This window comes from Salmo trutta, chromosome 9, assembly GCF_901001165.1.
Source record: "Salmo trutta chromosome 9, fSalTru1.1, whole genome shotgun sequence".
NCBI lineage: Eukaryota > Metazoa > Chordata > Actinopteri > Salmoniformes > Salmonidae > Salmo > Salmo trutta.
Window position 1 is genome coordinate 692,296 of NC_042965.1, and position 23,354 is coordinate 715,649.

General features: G+C 43.4%; 1 protein-coding gene across 5 annotated transcripts in view; it reads right to left on the reverse strand.

The window, feature by feature from the left end:
* LOC115199694 (2-oxoglutarate dehydrogenase, mitochondrial) overlaps nucleotides 1–7,910 on the reverse strand; it is a 139,269-nt gene extending 131,359 nt beyond the window's left edge. For all 5 annotated transcript variants that reach the window (XM_029762002.1, XM_029762000.1, XM_029761999.1 and 2 more), the window contains exons 1-2: nucleotides 7,820–7,910; nucleotides 697–1,045 (exon numbers count right to left, since the gene is read on the reverse strand). In XM_029762002.1, coding sequence (XP_029617862.1) covers nucleotides 697–921 — 225 coding nt within the window. In that variant the 5' untranslated portion in view covers nucleotides 922–1,045; nucleotides 7,820–7,910. The remainder of the gene's footprint in view (nucleotides 1–696; nucleotides 1,046–7,819) is intronic.
* Between the last annotated feature and the right edge of the window lie 15,444 nt (nucleotides 7,911–23,354).

Consider the following 23,354-nt stretch of genomic DNA (forward strand, 5'->3'; position numbering starts at 1 on the left):
TCTATACTGCCGACCAGCATTCAGCCTAAAGGCTAGCCTAATAATAGCAGGACAGGCAGACCGTGGTCAGAGATCACAGCAATCATGTGACAACGCTCCAGTAGCTAGCTATAAATACACAAACAGGGATCTCAGCAATGTGACCTTGCTGTCAAACAGGTGCCTATGCAGCTGTACATAATTAACCTAGCCTGCCTTTCCTAAATTCATTAAATTATGTAAACTGGTAACATTTAAAACCACCAAACAATTACTCAAAGCTACAATTGGTGTGTGCACGGAAGAGTAAGTTACATGGCAGCAGAACTCATTCTGGAGCAATTGCTTTGCCACAGTACTGTAATGTTCGTTTGCCACAGTACTGTAATGAGTGTTTTTTTCGGAGGGCATTAACAAAACATTAAACCCTTGTAACGCATGGGCACATTTGGGGATGCAGTCTACAAATATTTTGCCACTTGGTATTGCAAGCAGTTTTTAAAATAACCAAAGAAAAATGCCTCAATCTTGTATGATGGGCTAATTATCATAGACGTGTTAACAATGCTGCATTCTCTGCACTGTAACCGCCCATGAATTTCACACCACCAAAAAAAAAGAACCCCCAGAGACAGAAGGAGAGAAATGGAACATCTCCCTCTATAGGAGGTAGATGTCCTTCCAGCACCCCAATATTCTGGAAGTAAAGGGCCTTACCTTATGCACACTCTTGGGGTCCTCTAGCCATGAATAATACATCTCCTCCACGTAATTAGAGCTCGTTCCATTGAGGAAAGGCTCTGCAGCCACAGGTGAAGTGTAGCACCTGACTGGCTGAAACGTCTTTGGTACAGCCGCAGGCCTCTGCTGTGAAAAGTTCTGAGAAGTCTGAGAGACCGTCAGTGGCCGCAGCCGGGCAGCACAAGTCCTTAAGCGGTGCATCGCAGTCCTTTAGCACACACAACTCGCCTGTCTCTCCAAAACAACCACAGAGCAGGTTTGATCCACTGGAAACCTATTTCTCCAGAGGGCCTTTGATTTCCACTTGTCAGCGGTCTTTCCTGACCTGCAAAAGATTGAGAGGTTGTGTGTATATATAGGCAATGATAAGAGAGGAAAATAAAACAGGGCAAAGCAAACTGTCACTGCCAGTACTATTCTATACACCAAGGTTCTCCAACCTTTTCTAGCATGAGAGCTACTTTAAAAAAAATGAAATGTCACGAGCTACTGTTTTTTTTATAGCTTTCAAGTAGTCCCATTCTTCTGCTTTACCCTGCAACCTTTCTGCGGGTCCTTGGTGTACAAGAGTGTGTCATTATACACCTAGTAAAATAATGGTGAATACGTTTTTTTTCTATGAATATTACAATTATTCAGAGAAACAACGAAGTTGTTAAAAAAAAAAATAAACAATGCATGTAGCCTCCTTTCAGAATTGCATGGCAAGCTACTCATAGGTGGGCTGCGAGCTACTGGAAGCTCACGATCTACCTGTTGGAGACCCATGCTATATTACATACAGAGTAATGAAAACTGTCAAAACAAATTATGCAATTTTAATTTTAAGGGCATGAGAGTACAGTTTAATGAGGGCTGGGTTAAAGCCCAAAAACATTATGACTGAAACTTAAGTCGATCTCAGATGGGGAAAAAAAAAAGTTTAAAACAGTGGCCTTGAGGGCCACACCGGATTTTCAAAATTTAAACGGTGGGCCGCACAGATTTCTTTTATGACCAATTTGTCTGTCAAAATGGATTTGCGGGCCAGAAAAAGGCTAGTAGTAGTTTGAAAATATATAGGTCCATTATACAGTGTACAAAACCTTAACACCTGATCTTTCCATGACAGACACCAGGTGAATGCTATGATTCGCTTCAATCAGTGTAGAAGGTAGGAGGCTTGAGACAATTGAGACATGGATTGATGATGTGTGCCATTCAAAGGGTGAATGTGCAAGACAAAATACTTAAGTGCCTTTGAACGGGGTATGGTAAGTAGGTGCTAGGCGCACCGGTAAGTGTTAAGAACTGCAACGCTGCTGGGTTTTTCACAATCAACAGTTTCTCATGTGTATCAAGAATGGTCCACCCCCCAAAGGACATTCAGCCAACTTAAAACTGTGGAACGCAGTCCCTATGGAATGCCCCAAGAAATTGAGGCTGTTCTGAGACAAAAATGGAGATGCAACTCAATATTAAGAAGGTGTTCAGTATAATTTCTAGACTTTTTATCTAGTTCAAGTGTGGCCTCGAGTTTTACGCAGCAGCTAATGGGGATCCATAATAAATACAAAAATCCACACCGAAGCGTACATGTTGGACCTCAAGTATGTTGGCAAGGGCATCCTGTCTGGTGCTGAGATCAACAAGGCTTATGGTGTCATCGCTAACGTGTCTCGCCACCTTGGCCTGGATGAGGGCAAGGTTCTTAGCAGTCTGGCAAAGTACACTTCCAAGCAAGGGCTTTGGGATGGAGATGCAATATGGCTGTCGTGCCAACATCTCATCAGCCACCTGGTGGAATGGACTTTGTGAATCTGAGGCTCTTTCCACTGTTGCCGCCATCATCCTTGTTTGGGAACACACACACCAAAGCACGCAACAGGCTGACCAATACAACAGTTGAAAAATTGGTGGCTACATGGGCAAATTTGATGCTTTTTGAGCCTGACAACGAGCCATCCTCAACAAGGTTGGAAAGTGACAGTGAAGAGGAGGCCTCAGAGTCTGTTGAAGAGGTGGACATTGAGGTCCAGGGAGAAGACATGGAAGCCTGAGAGGAAGACAACCAAAGCTTTAGTCTAGAAACTATCATTTTACAGATGTTGAAAAAGTATTTGGGAGATGCGATGGATCATTGGGGATCATTCAATATTTCCTATCTTTTGTTGTTCAGTGAAATCATCCCATGTGAAGAGTCAACTCATGTAATTAAAGTTCAATTTGTAACTAAAGTTTTTTGAATTCTATTGGAAGGATTTAAGAATTTGCAATTATGTCTACTTATGATAAGGTAAAAGGTTTACGTTTGTCTCCATATGAAATGGTAAATATATCCAATGCAAAAAACATCTACATTTAAATTAATTCCCATATATTCCCGTTAATTTCCACGGAAAGTTCCCACCTCTGAATAATCCCCAAAATGTGCAACCCTACTGAGAACATGTTCTCATTTACAGCAATGACCTGGGGAGGGGGAGATGAATGAGCCAATTGTAAACTGGGGATGATTAGGTGTCATGAAGGCCAGATTGGGAATTTAGCCAGGACACCAGGGTTAACACCCCTACTCTTACGATAGGTGCCATGGGATCTTTAGTGACCACAGAGTCAGGACACTCGTTTTTACGTCTCATCCGAAAGACAGTACCCGACACAGGGCAATGTCCCCAATCACTGCCCTGGGGCATTGGGATATTTTTTTTATAGACCAAAGGGTGCCTCCTTCTGGCCCTCCAACACCACTTCCAGCAGCATCTGGTCTCCCATCCAGGGACTGGCCAGGACCAACCCTGCTTAGCTTCAAAAGCAAGCCAGCAGCTGGATGCAGGGTGGTATGCTGCTTAACTGTTCGACACATGGTGCAGTATCAGTAGTCAAAGTGAGTTGGGAGAGAACTGAAATAATGCCCATTTCTAGTTGAAGTTAAGCTTAAAAAGTAGATTTTAGTGGAAATGGGTGTATTGGTACCATGCAATTTGTGACCCATTTCAGGAAGCTAGGCATATGTCGCTACTTCACAGAAGGCATTTGAACGTATTTTTTTTATTTATTTTTTATCAGGAACATATGAAATTTCATGTGCCTCAATAACAAACTTGTATGCCATCTGTAAATACAAATAAAATTGTTAAATTACGAGTCTAGTTGGTTTAGCCACGGAAAAAGCCAGGAACCTTCCCGCTAGCCATGATTGGCTGAGAATGAATGGGCTGGACATGAGAGATGAGTTCAGATTGGTCTGCCATGTAGCACGCTTCTGTCTATATCATGAGCTGCTCAGTATGTGTCGATAATCCTTGCTACCGCGGCTTTGAAAGACATAACATTAGCCATAGAGAACTGCAAAATCTTGCTACTGCTCAACATTGATGCCCTGAATTTAGCAGGTGGTATCAACAAAGGTCCGTGGGTAAAAGTTGCGATGGACTACTTTCTGCACACGGTCAGTGTGAACCTGAGTGGCTTGACACCACGGCAAAAAAAAGCATTAATCCATGTATACGGTAAGAGTCTAGCTACATTTTCAGATATGTGTCAAACTTGGTCAGAAAGACATTTTCATTGTAGGTTAAAGCGTAATGTTAGCTAGCCAGTAAATGTTAGCTTGTTGGCTCGCTAGATAACGCCACGTGAATGATCTGTGTCTTAACTTCTTTGGGATAGGGGGCAGTATTTTCACGGCCGGATAAAAAAACGTACCCGATTTAATCTGGTTACTACTCCTGCCCAGAAACTAGAATATGCATATAATTAGTAGATCATGATAGAAAACACTCCAAAGTTTCTAAAACTGTTTGAATGGTGTCTGAGTATAACAGAACTCATATGGCAGGCCAAAACCTGAGAAGATTCCATACATGAAGTGCCCTGTCTGACAATTTGTTCTCCTTCTGTGGCATCTCTATCAAAAATACAGCATCTCTGCTGTAACGTGACATTTTCTAAGGCTTCCATTGGCTCTCAGAAGGCGCCAGAAAGTGTAATGGGGTGTCTGCAGTCTCTGGGCGAAGTATAGCAGCTCTGTTTATGAGTGGTCAGGCTGGGAACAGTGACACTGGAGATGCGCGTTTCATAAGAATTCTCAATTTTTTTCTTTCAGCCTTTGAATGAATACAAATAGCATAAAAATTGATTTTAAACAGCGTTTGACATGCTTCGAAGTACGGTAATGGAATATTTAGAATTTGTTTTGTCACGAAATGTGCTCGCCCTTCGGATACTGACCTCAACGCACGAACAAAAAACGGAGCAATTTCAATATAACTATGGATTATTTGGAACCAAAACAACATTTGTTATTGAAGTAGAAGTCCTGGGAGTGCATTCTGACGAAGAACAGCAAAGGTAATACCATTTTTTTTTTTATAGTAAATCTGAGTTTGGTGAGTGCCAAACTTGGTGGGTGTCAAATTAGCTAGCCGTGATGGCCGGGCTATCTACTCAGAATATTGCAAAATGTGCTTTCGCCGAAAAGCTATTTTAAATTCTGACACCGCGATTGCATAAAGAAGTTCTGTATCTATAAATCTTAAAATAATGATGTATTTTGTGAACGTTATTCATGAGTAATTTAGTAAATTCACCGGAAGTTTGCGGTGGGTATGCTAGTTCTGAACATCACATGCTAATGTAAAAAGCTGTTTTTTGATATAAATATGAACTTGATTGAACAAAACATGCATGTATTGTATAACATAATGTCCTAGGAGTGTCATCTGATGAAGATCAAAGGTTGGTGCTGTATTTAGCTGTGGTTTTGGTTTTTGTGACATATATGCTTGCTTTGAAAATGGCTGTGTGATTATTTTTGGCAGGGTACTCTCCTGACATAATCTAATGTTTTGCTTTCGCTGTAAAGCCTTTTTGAAATCGGACAATGTGGTTAGATTAACGAGAGTTATCTTTCAAATGGTGTAAAATAGTAATATGTTTGAGAACTTTGAATGACATTTTGTGGTTTGAAATTTGGCGCTCTGATTTGTCACTGGCTGTTGAATAGTGTGGGATGATTTCGTCCCACCTCCCCTAGAGAGGTTAATATGATTTGTATCTCAGAAATCCCATTTTCTTTGCCAGTTGTTAGCAAGCTAACATTGAATGTAGTTGGTTAGCTTTTGCTAGCTGCAGATTCATACTACAGCATTTCATGCATGGTGACTAGCTATGATAAACCATTTGTACTGCATCTAACCATTTGTACGTCATCTATTGGTTGGGATTTTGGTTCATTGTTCATCTCGCAAGCAATTTTGGGGAGAAATACTCTGAATTCTGCATTAACACGACCCCTAAATTCAACATGCTAGTTAATCCAAGTAAGAGGCCAAATTAATAAGGTGACAGGGCATCAGATTGTGTTAGCTTTCTGCCGTGTTTGACAAGTCTTCTCTGTTCTCTGAGTAGAGCAGGCCTGTTGCCCTAGGGCAGGGCTGTCCAACCCTGTTCCTGGAGAGCTATCCTACTGTAGTTTTTCAATCCAACCCCAGTTGTAACCAACCTGATTCAGCTTTCAAGCAGCTAATTATTAGAATCAGGTGCGCTAGATGAGGGTTGGAGTGAAAACCTACAGGATGGTAGCTCACCAGGAACAGGGTTGGACATCCCTGCCCGAGAGACTCCAGACAACGTGTAGCCTACACATGCTGCTCCAGAGCCAGTACTGTTCATTTGCACAATGTCTCTTGTTCACATTCGCTTGTAAATGTCCAAACTCACCAAAAATGACATTCAGTAGCTCCCCCCCCCACACACAAATATAAACTTTATGAGCTGGATTGCCCATCTTCGTTAGGGCTCGTTAGCAAATTTAATTTTAATTTTCTGGCGCACCCTTGAGCAACGTATATCCCGAGTGGCGCAGCGGTCTAAGGCACTGCATCGCAGTGCAGTCCTGGTTCAAATCCAGGCTGCATCACATCCGGCCGTGATTGGGAGTCCCATTGGGCGGCACACAATTGGCCCAACATCATCCGGGTTTGGCAGTCATTGGAAATAAGAATTTGTTCTTAACTGAGTTGCCTAGTTAAATAATGATTAAAGAAATATTAACATAAAAATTAGACAGTGAAAATCTGAATACCGTCCAACCCTAGAGGCTATGTTTTTGTGCATTCATGGACAAGTGTGGGCATGCTGTGGTGTGTATTGTGCATAGTATGGGCTTCTGCAGCACCCCCTGAAAAATCGAAATAGAATATCATTTTATTTTTTTAATCACCAAAGTAGGGCACTGGGCCTTTACTACTACTACTACAGTAGTATCTGCACGGATATAACCGTCTGTAGCGCGGGCAACAAAACTATCAGCATGATATTGGTCGCTAGCCTGTTAACAATGAAAGTTGTGGAGGGGTCTGAAAACTCGCTAAATATAGCGACAACTTCGCTAAATTAGCAGCAATGGCCGCTACGCCTGTTTTGACCTTGCATTCATACTTTAAATATTCTCCGTTCACCTTCACCTAATGTGAACCCGCCTAAAATTGCTATTCTAAAAGAGCCCATTGGTAATCTAAATGAAATCCCGCATGAAAACAGGACCAAATGTCAATCACTTTGTTCATACAAGACATGGGTTTCCGACTGGCAAAACAATGTTCCAACGTCAGTTAACAAACAAACATACATATGTTGAATTCTAACTGTTGGTTTGTAGTTTGAGATAGTTTTAGTCAAATTATATACTAAATTCTAAATAAACCGAGCAAGGGGCCTGCTTCAATGGCATGATTCTCTCGCACACACAAGATGTTTAATTAACGTTAGCTGGCTAGTTATGCAACTAACGTTACGTTAACTTTAGCTTTCTTTTAGCCTTTAACTATCAGCTAGATAACATAGATATCGACCATTACTGACCACAAACCATTGAAACGTGTGAATGTTCCAAATGAACAGAAAAACTTTTTTTTAAATCCCAAGAATTGCTGGCTAGCCAACTCTTGAAAAAACAGAAGTAACTAACGTTACTTCGTAGCAGCGACTACTGGACTGACAATGCTCCTCGTTGAAGCAAAATAAGTGTTGTATAAACTTCACAAAAATCCCCTACTTTCAATATCAAGTCGTTTGAAGATTGAATATGAAGCTAATCTAGTGGCTCCTAAATTACCTCTTTCTCGTTGCCCTCTGTGTCCTGAATGAAAATGACAGCTAAGCACACCAAACACAACAGCGATTTGCTTAGAGCCTGCTTCTTCTTCTATGGTATAATTGCTTCCTCTTCGATGGGGTTCAATGGTGCATTACCGCCACCAGCTGGACGGGGTAAGAAACAAAAACATTGGGAAAGGGGAAAACGACATCATACAAAATGAAACACTTCAAATAACAAAACCCATACTACTTCAATCACAGTCCACTCCAAAATACACCCATACATACGCTCAGGGGCCTGTGATGGCAGAGCATTCACCAACAGGATTTCTTGCAAGGCCTCGGCTGTGAAATCACAAAGACCCCAAAAACGTTCAGCTGCATTCACAACGATTCCAATTTTCTTAGACTTCTCCTCCGCTTGTGCTGTACAGTTTATGACCATTGCAATAAATAATAAAGTCCACTTTTTTAACATGTATCATTTCACTGTCCCTCAGTCGATGAGAACCCTTCAAATCAAATCAAATTTTATTTTATTGGTCACATACAAGTGGTTAGCAGATGTTATTGCGGGTGTAGCGAAATGCGTGCGCTTCTAGCTCCAACAGTGCAGTAATATCTAACAAATTATACAATATATACCCAATACACACATCTAAGTAGGAATGAATTAAGACTATATACATATGGCCTAGCGATGTCAAAGCGGAACGGACTAAGATACAGTAAAATAGCATATACATATGAGATGAGTAATGCAAGATATGTATGTATTAAGTGAATGAGATACCGTAGAATAGTATAGAATAAACATATGAACTGAGTAATGCAAGATATTTAAGTAAACATTATTAAGTGACTAAGAAACCATAGAATAGTATAGAATATAGTATATACATATGAGATCAGTAATGCCAGATATGTGACTAGTGTTCCATTACTTAAAGTGGCCAGTGATTCCTAGTCTATGCCTATAGGCAGAAGCCTCTAATGTGCTAGTGATGGCTGTTTAACAGTATGATGGCCTTGAGATAGAAGCTGTTTTTCAGTCTCTCAGTAACTGCCATTTTTTCCTTAACTATAGACTTAAGAAGAAAGTTAAGCAAAGTTGCTATTCCTCAATAAAGTTATTGGAAATGTTCTTAATTGTTTTCCTGAGTTTCTTCCTCTGAAGAAATTTAAGAAGAAATGGATTCTTGAAAATAATGCTTTTGGATTTCTTCTTGGAAATGTACTTACCTTTAGGACAGCTAAACCCTTCTCTTGTGCAGACTGGGCCCAGGAGGTGAGCGTTTTTAAAAATACATTATAACTAAAAACATCAATGTAAACCTTAATTTGAAAAGCTTTTAATGACATATTTGACAATAATAAATATTATTATAATAATTTTTGTAATGGTCATAATATCAAATGATGACAAAGCTAAATGTATTGATTAGAAAAGCTATTAAAATAACATAAGCCAAAAAACAGAATAATCAAACAGGAATATTTAGTGATTTAAAGCTTACTATGATACTGTACATTAAAGGATGGAAGTTCTTTGGGTAGGTGCTAGAGAGAGGGAGAACCCACAGAGGCCTCTCAGAGATTGGATAAATCCTCGACATGTCCCTGACCATGTTCTAGTGAGGAAATATCGACTACCACGAGACTCTGTCATGTACTTGGCTGACCTTTTAAATGAAAACTTAAAAAGCAAGACCATGAGATCATGATAGCACTGAGATTCCTAGCATCGGGATCCTTTACATTTTAGTCATTTAGCAGACACTCTTATCCAGAGCAACTTACAGTAGTGAATACATACATTTAATTTTCATGCATATTTTTTATTTTTTTTTATACCGGCCCCCCGTGGGAATTGAACCCACAACCCTGGCGTTGCACACACCGTGCTCTACCAACTGAGCCACAGGGAAGACTGCAAGCCTTGCTTGCAGGGACAGTGGGAGTTAATCAGTCCTCTGTGAGTCAGGTGGTTAGTGCAGTGTGTGATGCACTGTGTCGTCATGTGCAAAGATTCAAGTTCCCATCAACTGCAGCTAAACAAATAAGCACCAAACAAAAGTTTGGGGAAGTTAGCCACCTCTATGTCCTTGGTGTTGTGGATGGGACCATGTGGCAGAAAAGGTCAGTGACGATAACCAGCTTCTGTCAAAACATGTCTACATAAGTAGAGTTTGCACACCACCAAAATGTATTATTTCAGTAGTATCGTGTCTTTGGCATCATTAAAGTGAAGACGTATTTTATCAAATCAATTCTCTGTAATTATTGTTACGTGATTAAACTAATCATGTAAATGTAATTAACTAGGAAGTCAGGGCACCAAGGAAAATCTTCAGATTACAAAGTTATAATTTTCCTAATATAACTCCTTAGATAATTTAATATCTGATCAATTAGTCTTCTAATTAATTAATTAATTATTCTTTACCTCACGTTAGTCTCATTCCAAACGTCGTAAATTGTTGGTTATCTGTACGAACCCAGCCTTTGCTATGAATCATCCATACACCAATTGTCTTAATCATTTATTTACTAACTAACTAAATAATCACAGAAATGCATAAACAAACAACAGGTTCCCTAGTGGACTAAGCCGATATGATGGCTTGGTGGACAAAGGGAAGTGGGTGTGGACTAAGAACAGTGGGAAAGACAAAAAAGGAATCACTACACAGTTGATAATTATATTAATTGAAATGCTAATCCTTTAAACATGAACACTCATCCGGGAATAACTGCAATCAATATATACTGCTCAAAAAAATAAAGGGAACACTTAAACAACACATCCTAGATCTGAATGAAATAAATAATCTTATTAAATACTTTTTTTTTTACATAGTTGAATGTGCTGACAACAAAATCACATCAAAATAATCAATGGAAATTCAATTTATCAACCCATGGAGGTCTGGATTTGGAGTCACACTCAAAATTAAAGTGGAAAACCACACTACAGGCTGATCCAACTTTGATGTAATGTCCTTAAAACAAGTCAAAATGAGGCTCAGTAGTGTGTGTGGCCTCCACGTGCCTGTATGACCTCCCTACAACGCCTGGGCATGCTCCTGATGAGGTGGCGGATGGTCCCCTAAGGGATCTCCTCCCAGACCTGGACTAAAGCATCCACGAACTCCTGGACAGTCTGTGGTGCAACGTGGCATTGGTGGATGCAGCGAGACATGATGTCCCAGATGTGCTCAATTGGATTCAGGTCTGGGGAATGGGTGGGCCAGTCCATAGCATCAATGCCTTCCTCTTGCAGGAACTGCTGACACACTCCAGCCACATGAGGTCTAGCATTGTCTTGCATTAGGAGGAACCCAGGGCCAAACGCACCAGCATATGGTCTCACAAGGGGTCTGAGGATCTCATCTCGGTACCTAATGGCAGTCAGGCTACCTCTGGCGAGCACATGGAGGGCTGTGCGGCCCCCCAAAGAAATGCCACCCCACACCATGACTGACACACCGCCAAACCGGTCATGCTGGAGGATGTTGCAGGCAGCAGAACGTTCTCCACGGCGTCTCCAGACTCTGTCACGTCTGTCACGTGCTCAGTGTGAACCTGCTTTCATCTGTGAAGAGCACAGGGCGCCAGTGGCGAATTTGCCAATCTTGGTGTTCTCTGGCAAATGCCAAACGTCCTGCACGGTGTTGGGCTGTAAGCACAACCCCCACCTGTGGACGTCGGGCCCTCATACCACCCTCATGGAGTCTGTTTCTGAACGTTTGAGCAGACACATGCACATTTGTGGCCTGCTGGAGGTCATTTTGCAGGGCTCTGGCAGTGCTTCTCCTGCTCCTCCTTGCACAAAGGCGGAGGTAGCGGTGGGTTGTTGCCCTCCTACGGCCTCCTCCATGTCTCTCTATATATATATATCTATATATATATCTCCATATATATATCTATATATATATATATCTATATATCTATCTATATATATATATCTATATATATATATATATCTATATATATATCTCCATATATATATATCTATATCTATATATACATCTCCATATATATATATATATATATCTATATATACATCTCCATATATATAGATATATATATATATCTATATATATATATATATATATATATATATATATATATATATATATATCTATATCTCTATATATATATCTATATCTCTATATACATCTATCTATCTATCTATATATATATATATATATATATATCTCTATATATATATATATATCTCTATCTATCTATCTATCTATATATATATATATATATCTCCATATATATATATATCTCTATATCTATATCTAATATCGATATAATCTTTATCTATATCTATATATACACAAAAATGAGACTCCTAAATATCAAAAAGAAGTAACAAAGACAAATAGAAACAAATTGTAGTATATAAATTCAAATAAAAAAGAATTGAATTATTACACTTGTAGAAAAAGCCCATGGAGTTGGTGGAATAATCCTTTAATTCATTGCCACTTACTCAACTGGGCCAGGGGTGCTTTAATTAGGTCAGGTGGAAATGTCCGACAGATCTCCACTCCATAAAAGGAGGAAATCACCATCGCCTGATCGCGCTGCTTTCTCTTCTTTCACTCTGTCAAATCCAAAAGTTCTGTGCGTCCATGAATCAAAGTCCACCGACTCTTACCTTTCATCTGAACTATCTGTTGCGATCGGGAGAGTGGGCCATCAGCTGTTGTTTGAAGTTATTATCGCGGAGCGTGGCTTGGAGCGCACTCTTCAAACATTTTGTTTAATGTGAATGGTCAATGATTCCGGCCCTACGGATCATAATAGGCCAATTATGCAATTGGTATGGTTATTATGTAATGAAATTCCGTGTACACATGAAGACACTTGAAAGGGTGAAATAAGAAAGTAATTGTTTGTTGAACTGATCGGCTCTGATATCCAACAATGGCGATTATAGATTGAATAACCGATCACTGTTTGTATTATTCTTTCATGATTTATGATAAATAGTTACGAGCCTAAATTACTCACCGATGATTCCTATTGACTTATTAATGAACTGGATTGTTGAATTCCCTAAATGATGTTAACAATGAATGATTGTTATGATTAGATCTTTGTGATGATGGATTTGATTGGATACACGTTATTCTGTTTCCTTTGTTATGCAGCACAGACTACTCAGTAAATATACCACTTTATGGTTAAAGGAATTCCTGCCTCAGTCTCATCCATTCCTCTGTCACCTGATCCGTGACCACCTGTTCACCCTCACTGTCAGTCATCCTACTTGTCCAGCTACCCACACAGATTCCACTAATCTTTCAATGGTCCTTTGAGCCGGATGATGACGGAACCAAAGACAGGTGAAAAATAAATGAATGGGGAGAAGAAGGAATTGTCTCCACTGGAAGGATGGAGAAAGGAAGAGAGAGCAGCGGAGGGAAAGGTCTTGGAACAAAGAAAAGGTCCAGGAGCTAAGCTTAAAGTAACAAAGGCTTCATCCTCAACCACAAGTAGCACCAGGAGAACCAGGCAAGCACCTGGTTATCTTAAGGATTATGTGGTTGAGTTTCCCACATCCAAGGGCAAGCCCACCAGAGCTGAAATTGGTGATGGATCAGCTGAACGTTCAGCCATCAACCATCCCCTCTGGACCAAGGACCAGAAACTGCTTTGGGATGGGAAAGTGGTCTACAGGAAGAACCTATGGAGGAGGTAACTCCCACCGCATAGGTCGACCAGCTTCCTGAGACCGGCTCCGCTCACCCCTTAACTGAAGGGAAATCGTCGAGGCACTCTAAACGGAGTGAGAGTTCGACCAGTGGATACCCCTTTGGATGTGGCCATGGCAGCCGCCATTCACTAGCCCTCAGCGAATCACAGACCGCTGTCCTACAAGAGAGGATGAAACTATTAGCGTTGGAGGAAATTGAGCGTCAGATTGAGGAGGAACGACAGGCTGACGAACGATGTCACCTATTGGATGTGCAGGCCCATAGAGCTCTACAGGAAAGGGAATTCATTGCCAAGGACCTGGTACAGCAGCGACGGCACCGTCAGGCAAGAAGGGAATTGGAGGAGGCACGGATGGCCTCATCTTTCCTGGAGAGGAACGAACAGGAAGCCGACCTGACCACCCCTCCAGATGGACCTGACCTGTCTGCCTTTCTTTCCCAATCTGCCCCTCTGGTACAGCATGGCACACAGTCCCCGGAGGCTCCGAGGTCAACAGCCAACACGGAGCACGGGGGACAGGCCACTCCGCAAACGCCCTCTATGCCAGTGACAGAAGTTAGCATTCCTCCATCTGGACAAAGCATCACTCGTTCGCCTTTCCGCCATGGTTGGTAATTGGCAAATTGTTCCTCTCATCCAGGGCCTGGACCAGGCCAGTCCTCAGACAGCAGGTGGGAGAGCTCTCACCCAATTCCGGCTGCCACCCATGGAGGGTCTGGGACAGTAGGGGACAGGCCCAATGAGGCCACAGTGGGCTCATCAGAAGTCCCGGGTTTATCCTTCACGCAACCAGAAGAGGAAGCCAACATTTATGAAACTGCTAGAAGCCTCAGCCTATGGAATTCCCAGACCCAAACTGCCATACTTTGAGAGCGGAAAGGAGAGTGAATTTGTCCTTTTGGAAATGGCATTGGAGAGCCTACTGGGTATTCACAGTCATCTGTCAGAACGCTACAAGTACCAAGTACTAATGGATCATTTGCAGTTTCCCAGTGCATACAAGCTGGCCCAATCCTTTATGCACTCCGCAACACCATACACTGCAGCTCTCGAGGCCCTGAAAGCGAGATATGTTGAGCCATGCCAGCTAGTCCAGAATGAACTAAACAACATCCTGAACATGTCTCCAATTAAAATGGAGACCATGCTGCCTTCCAAGAGTTCTCCCTGGCTGTCCAATCCCTGACCTCGATGCTGCAATCTGTTGAAGGAGAAGACGGGAACAAGCTGAAATGTGGCTCCCACGTGGACAGGCTTCTTAGCAAGCTTCCAGCGTCCCTCAGAGACAGTTTCGTTGAACATTGTTTGAACAAAGGCATCCTGAAAGAGGGCTTGAGAAGCACATATGCTCTTAGAGACCTGGCCTCATGATTGCAGGTGAAGGCGAGGCGAAGAGCATCGCGCACCAGGCCACAATCTCAGCCATAGTCTACGGGGGAGGAACCCGGGAAGAAGACGCCTCTCAAGAGCAAGAACATCACATTTCAGCCTTACTGCCCATATTGCAATAGTAAGGGGCACTTCCTTGGCTCATGCCCCAGGGTAAAAAAACTCACTCAACCTCAATTGAAGGCTTGGATCACTTCAGGCGAGCGATGCTACAAGTGTGCCCGTAGCCATAAGGCGGAGACCTGCACATTGAGGAAACCCTGCAATCGCTGTACGGAAATCCATCTCACAGTGTTGCATGATGTAATTCCCCAAGCACAGAAAGAGCAGAGTATGCTCATGGTAGGAGCTGTAAAGGAGCTCTACCTCGACCAGCAGAACCGGTCTCCAAGGGTCATGTTGAAGGTGGTCAAGGTCACTCTGTGGAGTGAAGGGAGAAGCATTGATACATTCGCCGTTCTAGATGATGGGTCTGAACGAACAATCAATCATTCTCCCGGCGGCCACCCGATAGCTTAACCTGGAGGGGACCCCGAGACCCTTAATCTCAGAATGGTGCGACATGATGTTATCCAAATGAAAGGCTCTGCTGTGACCTTCAGCATTTCACCTTCAGGAAACAGGGACGTGGCCTATACTATCACCAATGCCTTCACGGCAGATGGCCTGAATCTTGCAGAGCACTCCTGCCCGGTAAGTGTTCTACAGAAACAATATCCTCATCTCCGAGGATTGCCTCTTCCTAGCCTGGCCAGAGTAGCTCCACTTATCCTGATTGGGTCAGACCACCCACATCTTGTCACCCCGACTGAGCCTATACGAGCTGGACCAGAAGGCGGGCCCCGTTGCTGTCCATACATCCTTGGGTTGGGTTGTGCAAGGTCCAGCCCATTTACTTCTCTCCACCCAAGCTGTACAGTCACAGCAAGTCCTCTTCACCAGAAACAATCCAGCTCCATCCCCCTGTCCAGCTACTGACCTCCTTCGGAATGTTGAGATGCTATGGAAGATGGACACTTTCTCCAACCGGAAGCTACAGGAGGTCACTCGCTCTAAACAAGACTCCTATGAATTAGACCTCCTGGAGAAGCGCACCACCACCACTGAAATGGATGGCGTTCGGAGGTACGTGACCCCACTGCTACGGGTGCCCAACCATCCTCCTCTGGCAACCACGACACGGGTTGTACTCCCACTATTGCGTGGAACGGAGCGAAGCCTGGTGAAGAATCCTGAGCTTGCTGAAGTTCATAACCGAGAGATTCATAACCTTGTAAAGGCAGGCTATGTCACCAAAGTGACAGCTCAAGAAGAGGGAAACGCACTCAGCGAATCCTGGTATCTCCCTCACCATGTTATCCATCAACACGGTGGGAAGTGCAGACTTGTCTTCAACTGTTCATTCCAAGCTGCTGGTTAAAGCCTGAATGACTGTCTACTCCCCGGACCAACTTTAGGTCCTTCCTTGCTCGGTGTCCTTCTCCGGTTCCGGCAGCACTCTACAGCCATCAGTGGAGACATTAAAGCCATGTTTCATCAGATTCGTCTGCTGCCTTCCGAAACTACACTGCTCCGGTTCATATGGCGAGATATGGAATGAGACGCAGAGCCCACAATCTATGAATGGCAAGTACTCCCATTTGGCACCACCTGCAGTCCTTGCTGTGCCATATACGCTCTGCAGAGACACGCACGGGAGCACCCAGACAGTGACCCAGAAGTATGGGATTCAGTGGAAAATGCCTTCTATGTGGATAACTGCTTACAGAGCGTCCCATCCACGGCTGAAGCGAAAGCACTCCTTGACAAAGTACGGAATCTCCTGTCCAAAGGGGGATTTGAGGTCCGACAGTGGGCGAGTAATAGAGCGAAGGTTATCCAGCACCTCCCGCCACAAGCCAGGTCTAGTAGCAGTGGACTATGGCTATCGCAGTCTGGCGCTAACCCACAAGAGCCCACACTAGGACTGAGATGGAGCCGCATACCGGATACCCTGGGGTACAAGCACCGCTCCGCCCTGAGTACCGAAACCCCCACTCTGCGCACCATCTATCGGACCCTGGCCAGTCAATACGATCCCCTTGGGTATATTCTGCCATACACAACCCGGGCCAAAGTCTTAGTCCAGGACCTGTGGCAGACCAAGAGGGACTGGGATGAACCGATCCACCCGGCTGACCTAGTGGAACGATGGATCTGTTGGGAAACAGAGTTATCGGAGCTCTCTGAAGTCCAAATGCCAAGATGTTATGTACCACCCTGTGCTGACCAACTGGGATCCTGCCTAGAACTGCATGTGTTCTGTGATGCTTCAGAGCGAGCTTATGGGGCGGTTTCCTATCTAAGAGTAGAGGATAAGGCAGGCCACATCCATGTATCCTTCGTAATGGCCAGGTCCAGGGTCGCACCCAAGAAGCAGTTGTCAATGCCTAGGCTGGAACTCAGTGCTGCCCTTTCCGGAGCCCAGTTGGCATCAACCTTGCGAGCCGAGCTCACCTTGCCAATCCAAAGGGTCATCTACTGGAGTGATTCAACCACTGTATTGACCTGGCTCAAGTCGGAGTCCTGCAGGTATAAGGTGTTCGTTGGAACTCGCATTGTGGAAATCCAAGACCTAACAGAAGTCCAAGACTGGAGGTATGTTGACAGCGTAAACAATCCTGCTGATGACGTTACTCGTGGTAAAACACTTAAGGAACTGGCTCAACCCCATCGCTGGAGTTTGGGGCCACCATTCTTGTCCCAACCAGAGAACGAGTGGCCGACAGCCCCCAGGCGTGCAGCCCCTCCGCAACCAACTGAAGCTCATGAGTTAAGGAAGTCCGCCCAATGCTACAGCATCTCTACGGAACCAACAACAGCTCTCCCTGACCTGACACAATCCCAAACCCTGCCGGATCTGATCACCGCCACAAACCAGACCTCAGATGGGGTGGCTTCCATACCCACCTCCCTCATGGCAGAGACACCACTCCTCCAGTATGCAGAAGCAGTTAGCTTCCCTGAGGAGCTAAAAGCTCTTAAAGCCGGTAGGGAGGTAGCTAAGGACAGCCGTCTTCTCTCTCTTGCCCCAGAATATGATCAAATCCTTGGAGTGATCAGAGTCGGAGGGAGGCTGCGCCAAGCAGAAGTTTTGCATCCTGATGCTATCCACCCAATTATCCTTGACTCCAGACACCCTAGTACCAGGCTCCTCATCAAGAGTTATGATGAGAGGCTTCTCCACCCAGGGCCAGAGAGAGTCTATGGGGAGATGAGGCGGAAGTACTGGATACTTGGAGGACGAGGAGCCATTCGTAAGCACCAATACGCCTGCGTGGAATGTCAGAGATGGCGGGCCAGAGCCACGGTGCCCAAAATGGAAGATTTACCCCCTGCTTACTTACGCCTCCTCAAACCACCCTTCTGGTCAACAGGAGTTGATTGCTTTGGCCCCTTGACGATCAAGCTAGGTTGTCGAGTGGAAAAGCACTGGGGCATTCTATTCAAGTGTTTGACCACTAGATGTGTCCACCTGGACCTACTGGAGAGTTTGGATACTGAAGACTTCCTCATGGCCCTACGGCGGTTTATCTCCCGACGGGGGAAACCCTACGAGATCCTGGCTGACAGAGGCACAAACTTCAAGGCAGGAGAAGCCAGGTTAGAGGAAGCCTTCCAAGCCATGGAACCCAGCCTCCAGGATCAGCTGATAGACCAACAAATCTCATTCAAATTTAACCCTCCAGGAGCTCCTCATTTTGGAGGAACATGGGAGCGAGAGATCAAATCTGTAAAGACGGCCTTACGAGTCGTACTGGGGACCAAACTGTCAAGGAAACTGTTTTGCGGACTGTCCTGATAGAGGTAGAAGGGATACTGAACTCCAAACCCTTGGGATATCTCTCTGCAGACATCGCTGACCCTGATCCGGTTACACCGAATATGCTCTTGATGGGACGCTGAGATGCGTCACTTCCTCAAGCCATGTACGCTGATACCAACCTCGTTGGCATGCGCCGGTGGCGACACAGCCAGATCTTGGCTGACCATTTCTGGGCCCGATTAATTCGGGATTACCTACCAAGTCTACAGCACAGAGGGAAATGGTGGAGAGAAATGGCCAGCCTGGAAACTGGCCAAGTCGTAATGATGGTGGACCCTCAGCTGCCTCGAGCCTCCTGGCCTGTGGGCCGTATCACTAAGATCATGCCTGGGACCGATGGTCGTGTTAGATCGGTGGAGATCCAGGTAAAGAACCGGACATATATCCGGCCAGTTGCCCGACTAATTCCTCTCCCTGAGATGACAGAGGACGGGGAGCAATGAGCCTTTTTTGAGGAGTGTGGAAATTAACCAATTTCCGGGGTGGCTGTAGAAAAAGCCCATGGAGTTGGTGGAATAATCCTTTAATTCATTGCCACTTACTCAGCTGGGCCATGGGTGCTTTAATTAGGTCAGATGGAAATGTCCGACAGATCTCCACTCCATAAAAGGAGGAAATCACCATCGCCTGATCGCGCTGCTTTCTCTTCCTTCACTCTGTCAAATCCAAAAGTTCTGTGCGTCCATGAATTCACGTAACTCCATCGACTCTTACCTTTCATCTGAACTATCTGTTGCGATCGGGAGAGTGGGCCATCAGCTGTTGTTTGAAGTTATTATCGCGTGGCTTGGAGCGCACGCTTCAATTTTTTTTTCATGTGAATGGTCAATGATTCCGGCCCTACGGATCATAATAGGCCAATTATGCAATTGGTATGGTTAATATGTAATGAAATTCCGTGTACACATGAAGACACTTGAAAGGATGAAATAAGAAAGTAATTGTTTGTTGAACTGATCGGCTCTGATATCCAACAATGGCGATTATAGATTGAATAACCGATCACTGTTTGTATTATTCTTTCATGATTTATGATAAATAGTTACGAGCCTAAATTACTCACCGATGATTCCTATTGACTTACTAATGAACTGGATTGTTGAATTCCCTAAATGATGTTAACAATGAATGATTGTTATGATTAGATCTTTGTGATGATGGATTTGATTGGATACACGTTATTCTGTTTCCTTTGTTATGCAGCACAGACTACTCAGTAAATATACCACTTTATGGTTAAAGGAATTTCTGCCTCAGTCTCATCCATTCCTCTGTCACCTGACCCGTGACCACCTGTTCACCCTCACTGTCAGTCAACCTACCTGTCCACCTACCCACACAGATTCCACTAATCTTTCAACACTATTACCCCACTGCTAACAAAAACACAAATAACTAAATTGCACAAATCCTATCACACAAATACACAAATAGAATAACACACTTATAGAAGAGAACCTGATTATTGCACTTCAAACAAGAAACACACAAAGTAAATTGCACAACTAATTGCATTAGTAATGTACAAAGTTAGGGGTGTGCTATTTGATAGATTCCCCACTCCCCCTAGCTTGGGGTTTCAGTGGGGGAACCTGAGGTCAACCTACCCCCACCCCCTCCCCACTTCTGAGTGGGAGACCTTCCCAGGCAGTAGCTTGCCTAGCTCACAAACTAGAATCAGTGCGCCCACTCCGACAAGGTTAGTTGACCCACAGTCCCACACGGTGACATGATCATTGACGTGTCTTGCAAATGAGTGATAGAAAACCGATTGCGCAAATGTCACCATTCTGAATATTATTATTATTTATTTTTCTCTTGTGCGGGCGCCCCTTGCAAGATGCCGCCCTGGACGACTGCCCATGTCGCATATGCCTAAATCCGTCACTGCTAGCAACAGAGATGTATTGGCTGTCTAGATATGCAAGGAGTTGACTCTGCGTATTAGTAGGGTATAAATATATGTGCTTGTGTAAACATGTTGTTTTTGCAGCTGTTTGACCCAGTTGGTGAATAAACTTGGTTTGAGCTTATTCTTAGTCGTCCGTTTGAGATGTCACTGTTTATTTAGAACTTAACAGCCAAGAACATTAATGTATGGAATTGTTTTAACCTTTTAAAAAACATCTACATAAAAAGAAGCCACTGTATCTAGCATGGAACATGAACATGGAATAATATGTCATGTGAAGGGAAAAGTATAAATACATTTGAAATGGTCTGTTGAGAGATGATCCAGTGATACTTGAAAAAAAAAGTAGGCTAAAGAAGCCACTGTATCTACCTTGGAATATTGAATATGTACATGGAAGAATCTGGAATATGTCATGAGATGAGAACATAAATGTATGGAATATGAATTATTTAGAACTTAAAACCTCTCTGGGAAATGTGGGACGCTAGCCAACAGCCAGTGAAATAGCATAGCGCCAAAATCAAAACAATCTCATAATTCACATTTATCACACATACAAGTATTATACACCATTTTAAAGATAGACTTCTCGTTAATTCAACCACAGTGTCCGATTTCAAAAAGGCTTTACGGCGAAAGCATAGCATTAGATTATGTTAGGACAGCACCTAGACAAGAAAAACCACACAGCCATTTTCCAAGCAAGGAGAGCGTCACAAAAACCAGAAATACAGCTAAAATTAATCACTAACCTTTGATTTTTATCAGATGGCACTCATAGGACTTCATGTTACACAATACATGTATGTTTAAGCTCGATAAAGTTCATATTTCTATCCAAAAAACCCATTTTACATTGGCGTGTAATGTTCAGAAATGTTTTGCCTGCAAAACATCCGGTGAATGAACACATCAATTTACAGAAATCTCATCATAAACGTTGATAAAAGATACAAGTGTTATGCACAGAATTATAGATAAACTTATTAATGCAAACTTTGCAATAATCTGAGTACAGCGCTCAGACATCAACACAAGCCATACAGATACCCGCCATGTTGTGGAGTCAACAGAAGTCAGAAATAGCATTATAAATATTCACTTACCTTTGATCTTCATCGGAATGCACTCCCAGGAATCCCAGTTCCACAATCAATGTTTGTTTTGTTTGGTAAAGTTCATCTTTATGTCCAAATACCTCCATTTTGTTCACGCATTTAGACCAGCACTCCAAATTCACTAAGCGTGCGAGTTTAGTCCAGATGAAAAGTCTAAATAGTTACATTACAGTTCGTAGAAACATGTCAAATGATGTATAGAATCAATTTTTAGGAGGGTTTTTATCATAAATATTCAATATTCCAACCGGACAATTCCTTTGTCTTTAGAATTGAAAGGAAAGGCAGCTTGCTCTCACGGGAGTGCGCAAGATTGAGCTCATGCCAATTTTCCAGACACCTGACTGAATCAGCTCTTATTCTCTCCCCATTCACAGTAGAAGCCTGAAACAACGTTCTAAAAACTGTTGACGTCTAGTGGAAGCCTTAGGAAGTGCAATATGACCCCACAGACACTGTATATTGGATAGGCAATCACTTGAAAAACTACAAACCTCAGATTTCCCACTTCCTGGTTGGATTTTTTCTCGCGATATGAGTTCTGTCATACTCACAGACATCATTCAAACAGTTTTAGAAACTTCAGTGTGTTTTCTATCCAAATCTACTAACTATATGCATATTCTAGCTCTAGGGCCTGAGTAGCAGGCATTTTACTTTGGGCATGCTTTTCATCCAAGCTACTCAATACTGTCCCCCTTTCCTAGAGAAGTTAAAATAAATATTAACATTATTGTGTGAAATTAAATGCTTATTAATGTGAACCTTGTCAAATAAATTGCTTGAAATTTGAAATGTATTCTTGTTTTTCCCTTTTTGTGTATTACATTGTTGTGCTATAATATTACATTTACATTTAAGTCATTTAGCAGACGCTCTTATCCAGAGCGACTTACAAATTGGTGCATTCACCTTATGATATCCAGTGGAACAACCACTTTACAATAGTGCATCTAAATCTTTTAAGGAGGGGGGGGGGTTAGAAGGATTACTTTATCCTATCCCAGGTATTCCTTAAAGAGGTGGGGTTTCAGGTGTCTCCGGAAGGTGGTGATTGACTCCGCTGTCCTGGCGTCGTGAGGGAGCTTGTTCCACCATTGGGGTGCCAGAGCAGCGAACAGTTTTGACTGGGCTGAGCGGGAACTGTGCTTCCTCAGAGGTAGGGAGGCGAGCAGGCCAGAGGTGGATGAACGCAGTGCCCTTGTTTGGGTGTAAGGCCTGATAAAGCCTGAAGGTACGGAGGTGCCGTTCCCCTCACAGCTCCGTAGGCAAGCACCATGGTCTTGTAGCGGATGCGAGCTTCAACTGGAAGCCAGTGGAGAGAGCGGAGGAGCGGGGTGACGTGAGAGAACTTGGGAAAATTGAACACCAGACGGGCTGCGGCGTTCTGGATGAGTTGTAGGGGTTTAATGGCACAGGCAGGGAGCCCAGCCAACAGCGAGTTGCAGTAATCCAGACGGGAGATGACAAGTGCCTGGATTAGGACCTGCGCCGCTTCCTGTGTGAGGCAGGGTCGTACTCTGCGAAT